Raw genomic sequence first — 10,000 nt, 5'->3', positions numbered from 1 at the left:
TGGCGTGGGTGATACGAGTGGTGGTCACAATTCCTGGTGAGGAGATGTAGAGAGAGTTAAGGAAGAGCAGAGTGGGAAATGAAGGAAGATTGAGAGTTTGAGATAGATTAATAGGTAGAGATGGAGGTTAGGTGAAGGAAAAGGAAGGAAAAGTGAGAAGAGAAGAAAAGAATAGATTAAAGAAGGATGAAAGCAAGTTAGATTGAGATAAGGAAGAGGAGAGATTGGAAAATTAAGAAAGATTGAGAGTTTGAAATAGATTAAAAGGTAGAGATGAAGGTTAGGTGAAGGAAAAGGATGGAAAATTTAAAAGAATAGATCAAAGAAGGGTGATAAAAAAGATAGAGATGTTGAATTAGAAAAGGATAGAATGGAAAATGAAAGATGAATTATTTGAGATAGATAGAAAGGCAGAGATGTAGATAAGGTGAAGGGAAAGGAAGAAAAGTGAAAAGAGACGTAAAAGAATAGGCTAAAGAAGGTTGAAAATAAGGAAAGAGAGAGTGGAAAATGAAGGAAGACTGTGCATTTGAGATAGCTTAAAAATAGAGACGCAAATACGATGTGGAATAGAGAAGAAAAGTGATAAAAGAGAAAAGAAATAAAGACTAGGTTAAAGAAAGCTAAAAGAAAGAAAAAAAATGAGATATAATGACAAAAAATGAAATGAAATGAAAAATGTTTGAAAAGATATGAAAATACTTGACAAATTGATAAAGAAACAAAAAAGACAAAAGAAAGCATAAACAACATTAAAAAAAAAAAGGAGAACAAAGAATAAGTGTGTGAGAAGACATCATAACACCTGATACATTGACATGAGAATAAAAAGACGAAAGAAAACGTGAAATACAAAGAAAAAAAAAAGGAATAGGTGTGAAGAGTCATTACAATAGAAGAGACAGCCAGGTGAGAGCAGGTGAGAGCAGGAGAAAGGAAGAAGAGAGTGGAATATAAAGGAAAATAAAAGATTGAGGAGTTACATTCAGGTGAAAACAGAATGAGGAAACGAATGACAGGGAAAGTAAAATATGAAGAGGAGAAATTTACATACTCAAGAACGATTAGAGGAAGGAAAAGTTGATGAATGAAAAAATAATAAAATAAATAAAAGGAAGAACAGAAAGAAACATGAGAACAATTCTGAAGGCGTTGAATCACGAAAATCTCATGATGGAGTGAAAAAAAAAGAAAGGAACATTAAATAGACGCTGATAACAACACACTCACAACACAAGATACCAAAACAAGGACAGAGAAGTGAAACAAAAGACTAACGCAAATTACATGCAGAGAAAAACAAACATTAGAAGGAATAATTAGGACAGGTGATCAAAATACCAGAGCGGCCAAGGTAAGACCAGGTGAGAACAGGTGAGTGTAGGAGAGCGAGGGGATGGGGGGAGGGGAAAAGTGACACGCAAGGGGAAAAGGGAAAATAAAAGAAAAGGGTTAGGAGGTGAGGGAGGGGAAGGGGAGGAGGGGAGATGAATGGCAATAAAGGGGAAAAAAATGAGGTGAGAGGTGAGGGCAGGGCAAAGGTGAGAGGAGAGAGGATAGAAGGTTGGAAAGGGAGAGAGGGAGAGGGAGAGAGAGAGGGAGAGAGGAACAGGGGAGTGAGTGGGTGTGGATAAGGCCAAATAAGAGAAACAGGAGAGAAAAGGTGAACAAATGGAGGTGAGAGGTAAGCCAAAGTGAGAGGAGAAGTGATGGAAAGGAAGGAGAAAGATAAAGAGAGGAAGGTAATGAAGATATGAGAGAAAGACGATGATGAAAGAGAGGAAGGAGGAAAGAGAGAGAGAGAGAGAGAGAGAGAGAGAGAGAGAGAGAGAGAGAGAGAGAGAGAGAGAGAGAGAGAGAGAGAGAGAGAGAGAGAGAGAGAGAGAGAGAGAGAGAGAGAGAGAGAGAGAGAGAGAGAGAGAGAGAGAGAGAGAGAGAGAGAGAGAGAGAGAGAGAGAGAGAGAGAGAGAGAGAGAGAGAGAGAGAGAGAGAGAGAGAGAGAGAGAGAGAGAGAGAGAGAGAGAGAGAGAGAGAGAGAGAGAGAGAGAGAGAGAGAGAGAGAGAGAGTGGGTGGGTGGGAAGGATGAACTAAAGGTTGAAGTAAGACACAGGAATAACAAAAAGAGGAAAAAAAAAAAAGGAGTGAGATAAAATGGAGAAGGAAAACGTGAGGAAAAGAAGGAGATAAGGAGGGAAAATAACACGAAGAAAAAAAAAGAGAAGAAAAGAATGAAAATAGAAATGCCGTAAGAGAAAAGGTAAGAGAAAGTTTAAAAATAATATAGAGAACATCACGGATCTCCCTATTCATTCCCTATAAGATGCCACACCTCCTCACCCACGCCCCATGCAAGGACACTCTCCCCACTATTCACTACTCACACATTCACCCACTCACACTCAGAAAAAAATCTAATCACAGTTATGACCCCAAAGTCAAACCCGACAAGGTCCCCACAATGACTGGGGCACCTGTCACTTAGTAGGTTAATTCACTCAAAAAGTACAAAATATTCAGATAAATAAGAGAAAGAATGAATAAGCTTCGTTGCAACAGTTTAAGGCAAGGGTTACCTATAGAGAGAGAGAATAGGTCGCCCTGGGAGCATTACAATAACACACAATAAAGACGTTGCTTGCAGGACGCCATTACAACTTAACCCTAAAACATATCATATCGCATTAATGGGAAAGGAATGTCACACTATAATGAATATAAACTTGTCAGTAAACCCACAGTTATACTTTTTTTATTTATACCATGTTGGCTTTTCACGGGAATTTATGGGCTAAAGGGGATACTTTTTGTGGTACCTCCTATCTCAAAGGCCACCCGCTAGGAAACCATTACCCTGAGTGAGGAAGCCCAACCTACACTCGGACCGTGGACAGGATTCGAACCCGTGCGCTTGGAGACTCTTCAGACCCCAAAGCACACATGGGTTTACTGACATATTCCATTTATGTCTGACAGTCGTAACATCACCCATTCAAGACATTTGTTCCTGTCCTTTGCCTTATTCTGACGGCTGTGTGGAGACTGGCAACTGAATGAGCTTTTTTTTTTTTTCTCTCTTCTTTATATTTTTCTTGTCCTTGGCCAGTCTTCCTCTCTCACATTAAAAAAAAAAATTACTTCCCATAGTAACATGTCACACCATTCATATACACCCATAAAATCTCAGGTCACCCATTCACCCCTTTTTTTTTCTTCACCAAAGACTAAATTCACCCATTAATTTATTCTCTATATTTAACAGTCACCTATTCACCTCCCCATTACTTTCTCCTTCCTGTATACCCATTACTTTTCACGCCACTCATATACACCCATAAAATCTAAGTTCACCCATTCATTTTTTCCATTAATTAATTTTCTACATTTAAGATAGTCACCCATTAATCTTCCCCTTACCTTTCCCTATCTTATACACCCATTATTTTCCTTCCAATTTCACCCATTTACCCTATTTTTTTTTTCTTCCCCAAAGACTAAACTCACTCATCTATTTATTTTCTATATTCAACACAGTCCCCCATTCTGCTCCCCATTACTTCCCTATCTTTTCATTCATTCACTTCCCTCAATCACTTTCCACACCTCCATATTGACCCATAAGACCTTCTAATCTCACCCATTCATCCCATTTTCTCCCCTAAAGTCTCAGCTCACCCATCACATTCACTACTACGTTTAACCCATCCACCTCTCCATTACCTTCCTCTCTCTCTTATACACCCATTCACTTATCTCGATCACTTTCCTTTTACCATTTCTTCTAACTTCTCTTTTAACCTGTTTGGGAACCGGCACCTCAGTGGGGCATTTTTTTTTTTTTTCAATCATCATTTTTGTTGCCCCTTGGTTGGGTTTCCCTCTTATACAAAAAAAAATCACCCACAAGACCTTTTTTCAAGCATTCATCCCATTTTTCCCCTCACCTATTCACCTTCCCTTTAACCTTACCTATCTTATGTATTCACCCATGCGTGGAGACAGCCATTCATTCTCATACCCACATTATATCCTTCCTACTACACCCATACCTATTCACACCCATTTACCTCTACACTCACCCATTCCACGGTTCCGGGTCACCCATAGTCTAGGAATGGTTTTGTGGTGACCCGTGTGAAGACGTAGATAAACACAGCCATTTTCAGCTTCTAACTACCCGAATCTGTCAGTATTAGTTAGTATTAGTGTTTGTATATTCAGTTGTTTATTTATTTGTATGGCAGTCTATTAATTTTGTTCGTTTCAAGTCTGTTATAGTCTATTCAATGCAGGGCACACGAACACACGCGCGCATACACACACACGCACGCATACACACACAACACACACACTATATCTAACTTTCTTTCTCTCTCTCTCTCTCTCTCTCTCTCTCTCTCTCTCTCTCTCTCTCTCTCCTTATCACAGTCTTTCCCCACCCCATTACAGTCTATATCTCTCAGTCTCTCATTCTCAGTCTCAGTCAGTGTTTTAGTCTTCCCTCACACTTTCTATTCATCCTCTCACTATCAGAGCACACCTTACCAGTCTACACGCCCCGCACCCTGTCAGTCTCAGTCTCAGCCAGCGTCAGTCTTGCCGTGGCAGGCGTCGGGTCACCTTCTCTCTCTCTCTCCTTGGGCAACGAAGGCAGTCCTGAAAAAAACGGGAACACCTGCCTCGCTTTTAATTGTCGCTCGGTAAGGTCACACACGCTATGGGGTCACTGGTTACAGGGTCATGCGCTCAGCAACACACACACCCACGGACACACGCGCACACACACACACACACACACACACACACACACACACACACACACACACACACACAGATAGATAGATAGATAGATACATTTTTATTGACCACAACTAAATATTACAGTTAAAGGAGAACTTGGAAGGTATGGTCCAGCAAAATCGAGGCATTTGCTCCCTAATTTTGGCTGACGTTTTTCTTCTTTGTAGAGAACCAACACTCAAGTGGGCCTTTTTTTCAGTCTTTTCTTTTCTTTTTTTTTTTTTTTTTTTTTTTTTGCCCTTGGCTGGCCCTCTTCCCTACATAGAAAATTTTTTTTTCTATAAAAACTTGTAAATGCCTTAAACCAGAATGAAACTTGAAACACAACAAAACATAATAAAACTTGAAACACACACACACACACACACACACACACACACACACACACACACACCTGGCCATCATTCGCCTGACAGGTAACACAAGTGACCTTAATGAAAAGTGAATGAAGATGTACTCAAAACCCAAAGACGAATTTAACTAACTTTTATTTCATGTATATTCTGTCTTCTCATTATTACTTTCAATGTTTATCTTCTAACAATTTTTTCTTTCCCTTTCTTTCTCTCTGTCTTTGAATCGCCAGTTTGTGCCTGAGTGGCCAAATGTATCACTAAATTAACTTATCCATGTGTGAGAAGTGATAACCAGGTAACTCATTAGGCATGTAATCTTTATTCTATTGAAACTTAAGTGCTGTATGTAACACGTGCTTCTTTCAATGAGACTATGTAATAAAAAAAAATAAAAACAAGAGAAAAAAACAAATAGATAAGCCAGGGAATAAATGAAGAGAGGAAAGTAAATCAATGAAGAGAGATTAGAAGAGACGAAAGGAAGAAAGAAGGTTAGATAAGGACAAGGAGGAAGAGAGAGGAGGATAAAACATAAGGATTAATAAAGGAAGGGATAAGAAAAATTAAGAATAAGAGAAGATTGTGAAGAGAAATAAGGAGTGATGGAAGGTAAAGTGAAGAATAAGAGGAACTGAAGAGAGAGAGAGAGAGAGAGAGAGAGAGAGAGAGAGAGAGAGAGAGAGAGAGAGAGAGAGAGAGAGAGAGAGAGAGAGAGAGAGAGAGAGAGAGAGAGAGAGAGACAGACAGAGAAAAGAAGTGAAATGGAAGAGAAAAGATAAACAGATAATAAGATAAAGAAGATGAATAAGAAAAGGGGATAAAAAAGAAGCAAAAAAGAAAAGAACAGACATAGAATAAGAGAGATGAGGAGAAATGAAAGGATATGAGAGAAAGGAGGAAAGCAGAGAGTAAGGCACGAGAGAGAAGATAAACACACTGAGAAATGGAAGATGAGGAGAGAGAAGAGTAAGAGAAATTAAATATTAATGAGAAAAGGGAAAGAATGGAAGGTGATAAACATCCATCTGGACTTTTTAAGGTAGTTTGCTGACCATCCGTTAACCACCTGGCTGCCCAAGAGAGGTATCCTGTTTACTGCATCTACTTTGTTCAGGTATTTGGCGATATTTACGAGACTTGTGTACGATTAGACCATTTCATTGACATTAGAAAGGGCTTATGAAGGTCAGAAGATTAATGGCCACAGTCTTCACTATTTTAACCCCTTCAGTGCAGGGACACATTTTTACCTCGAGACTTGTATACAATTAAATCACTTTATTGACATTAGGAAGGGTCTATGGAGGTCAGAAGATTAATGGCCACGGTCTTCACTATTTCAATCCCCGACATGAGTTTTTGAAGCTGTATAAAATCACCAAATATTAAACAGAATGAATAGGGAAACGCATCATGGTACTCAAGAGGTTGTCATTCTTATACTTTCTACTATTTGGACCTTAGCTTGAACTACCCTCATCATATCTCTAGTCTTCGTATGTTTGTGATTAGTAAAATCTACATCTAACTTCACATTCTTACAGGCCGGTGCGCACCACGAGGCAGGGCGAAGAGCAGCAAGGGTCACTTTATCACCTGACCATTTTTATTGTCTCTTCTGTACCTGTTAGGACACCCGGGGCGAGGACAACACCTGGCTAACTGGCTCATCTCTCGCCACCACGCAGCGAGGGAACGAGATGTGAGGAAACGTGTTAAATCTTGTTAGGGAGAGAGTCATCCGCCAAAGACTCAACGACCAGAAAGAGGATAAATATGAAGAAGGATGCTGAAGACTGGGAAGTGAAAAATACAAGCGATAGAGAAAATATAGATGAAATTTAAATAAGACTTGAGAGAGAACACTGAAGATTAAAAAGAGGAAGACAAAAGATATAGAAATAAAAGAAAAAACTAAGAAGCGGGAACATGAATTAAAACAATGAAAAGAGAAAACGAAGGATGTAAGAATGAAAGAAGACAAAACCGAAAGGATAGAAGACTTGGAATAGAACACTGAAGACTAAAAAGACAGAGAATAAAGAAAAAAAAAAGTTGCATCCATAAGTCTAAATAAGTGATGAGAAAATCCGAGACAGACAGACAGACAGACAGACAGACGGGCAAACAAACAGACAGACAGACACGCAAAACCCATGAAATCGATTTTATGGCAAGACTCTAAACCGTAGCTATGAGAATGTAAGACAGACAGACAGACAGACAGACAGAGAAACAGACACAGACAAACAGACAGACAGAAAAAAACACCAGTAACTCATTATCACGACCTTTGTAAACCATAGTTATAGATATGCAAGACAAACAGACAGACAGACAGACACAGTGACAGACAGGCAGACACACAGACAAACAGACAGACAGAAAAAAAAAACACCAAAAGTAACACATTATTTCAACCTTTGTAAATCGCAGTTATGGATATACAAGACAGAAATACAGACACACAGACAGACAGACAAACAGACAAACAGACACACAGACAGACAGACAAACAGACAGACAGACAGACAGACAGACAGAAAAAAACACCAAAAGTAACACATTATCACGACCTTTGTAAATCGTAGTTATATATATACAAGACAGACAGACAGACAGACAGACAGACAGGCAGGGAAAAAAAAACAAAAGTACCCATAGAAAGACAGATTATCACGCCTCACTTTTTGTCTTTTCTTTCTTTCTTTATCTTTACCGAATCAAATCAAATGTGACTAATGTAACTCACTTCCTCGTTGGTGTTCCCTGATGCACCAAGGCCAAGCTGAATACTCCTCCCCTCTCTCTCTCTCTCTCTCTCTGGTTGGTAACTTCTAAGGGAGAACAAGGAAGGAGCCTCTAAAGTTAAACCCTTCAAATATTAAGGTGGACCATGGAAAGAATGCACCTTGAGCCCATTTCTTTTCTCCATTTTTTTTCTTCTTACCCCGTTTCTCTCCCCAAAACCACCACCATCACCACCACCCCCACCACCACCACCACCACCATCACCACCGGCATTCCAATAGTTTTCACCTCCTTGTCTTTTATCTCAAACACGTCCCTTAGGGTGCAAAAAATGTTGACAAATTAGGTCTCTCTCTCTCTCTCTCTCTCTCTCTCTCTCTCTCTCTCTCTCTCTCTCTCTCTCTCTCTCTGTCTGTCTGTCTGTCTGTCTGTCTATCTATCTATCTATCTAGCTATATATCTATCTCCAGACTCGATTTTCTTTCATCTCATATCATCTTTTGCTCTCTTTCTCTCTCTCTCTCTCACCTGTATCCTTTCCCGCCTCCTGCGCCCACTGCAGGATGGAGGGTGTGTGCGTGGCCTTATTCTTGCTGGCTGGGCAGTCGTTCAGCTTCACGGAGGAATCGACGCCGAGGGTGAAGAAGTTAGTCTTCACGCCGCAGAGGTAGGCGGTGGCGGTGGCGGCGCTGTCCGGCACTTGCTTGTCCTCGTTGTATGTCTGGCAGTGAGGGAGAAAGATGTGCGTGTTTATAGAGCATGTATTCGGAAACGCCCACATCCCACCTCTCCTACATTTTAAAAGGGTCTATTTGGAGTGATTTGGGATTTTAATGATTTTTTTTTTTTTGTGGTTCTTGTGTGAGATTCGTGCGTGTTTGTGGATCCCTGTATTCAGAAACCCTAAACTCCAACCTCTTATACATTCCAAAAGGGTCTAGTTTAAGTGATACGGGTCTTTAACTCTTTCAACACCATGACGCGTTTTCATATTCATTCTGGTTACTATTCAACGGTTTTATACAGCTTCAGAAACATGTGTGGGGAACAGAATAGTGAAGACTGTGGCCATTAATCTTCTGGCCTCCATAGACTCTTACTAATGTGAATAAAATCGTCTAATCATACCCAAAACTCAAGGTAAAAAATGCGTCTCAGTACTGGAGGGGTCAATGATGCTTTTTCTATGGTTCTAGGGTGAGATTAGAGGAATGGAGGTAACAGTACTGCTTGTAAGGGCATGGTGGGTGAGGAGAGATGATAAGAGAGGGAAAGAGAAAAGATTTATGATTCTGTACGTTTGACAAAGAAAAAAGGAATGAATAAGGGAATAGACAGTGGAGGAGAAGGGGAAAGGAGATGTAAAGAGTAAGAGATGAAGTTTGTGTGAAAATGTGAAGGAAGAGGTAGAGAGAAAGAAGGATAGACTTAGGAAATAACAATAAAAAAAAATGATGATATATAAATAAATCAAAGAAATTCATAAAAACCAGACAAGGAAACGAAAATAAAGATCGCCAAACACACACACACACAAAAAAAAAAATGATGAACAAAAATAACATACAAATAGATTCAATAAAATAAGCAAAAGAAATAAAATAAAAATCGACCAAGGGAAAGAGTGTTTACATATTACAAAGGAAAGGTCGCCGTACTCCATGTCAGACGAAAACAAAGAGATGAAACATAATTATTCCAAACGCCTTGCTCTCTCATCATGACTGCTTTCAACGACAATAGAGATGATAAGCCGAGTTCAAGACTGCTTCCCCTTTGGCTGTCCTGAAAATCTTGCTAATCTGTCTCTAGAACCGCGAAAACACCTTTAAGAAGAAAAAAAAAGAGGGCAAATGAAGAGACAAGGAAAGGGAAGAGGAGGAAAAAGAAGAAAAATGAGAGAGAGAGAGAGAGAGAGAGAGAGAGAGAGAGAGAGAGAGAGAGAGAGAGAGAGAGAGAGAGAGAGAGAGAGAGAGAGAGAGAGAGAGAGAAGTTGCGAAAAAGGAAAAAGGAGAACAATGGTACACGACACACACGCACAAACACACACACACACCTTTGACTATATTAAGCCAAACACACACACACACACACA

General features: G+C 39.8%; 1 protein-coding gene across 1 annotated transcript in view; it reads right to left on the bottom strand.

The window, feature by feature from the left end:
* The window catches only part of LOC123513696 (alkaline phosphatase-like), a 66,572-nt gene that overhangs the window by 32,092 nt on the left and 24,480 nt on the right, over window positions 1-10,000 (bottom strand). Inside the window, exons 4-5 of the mRNA XM_045271068.1 lie at window positions 8,434-8,626; window positions 1-33 (exon numbers count right to left, since the gene is read on the bottom strand). The exon at window positions 1-33 is cut by the window's left edge and continues 122 nt beyond it. Of these exons, the coding sequence (XP_045127003.1) occupies window positions 1-33; window positions 8,434-8,626 (226 nt within the window). The remainder of the gene's footprint in view (window positions 34-8,433; window positions 8,627-10,000) is intronic.

This window comes from Portunus trituberculatus, chromosome 36, assembly GCF_017591435.1.
Source record: "Portunus trituberculatus isolate SZX2019 chromosome 36, ASM1759143v1, whole genome shotgun sequence".
Lineage (NCBI taxonomy): Eukaryota > Metazoa > Arthropoda > Malacostraca > Decapoda > Portunidae > Portunus > Portunus trituberculatus.
Note: the sequence above shows the minus strand (reverse complement) of the source record. Positions and strands in the feature narration are given on the sequence as shown.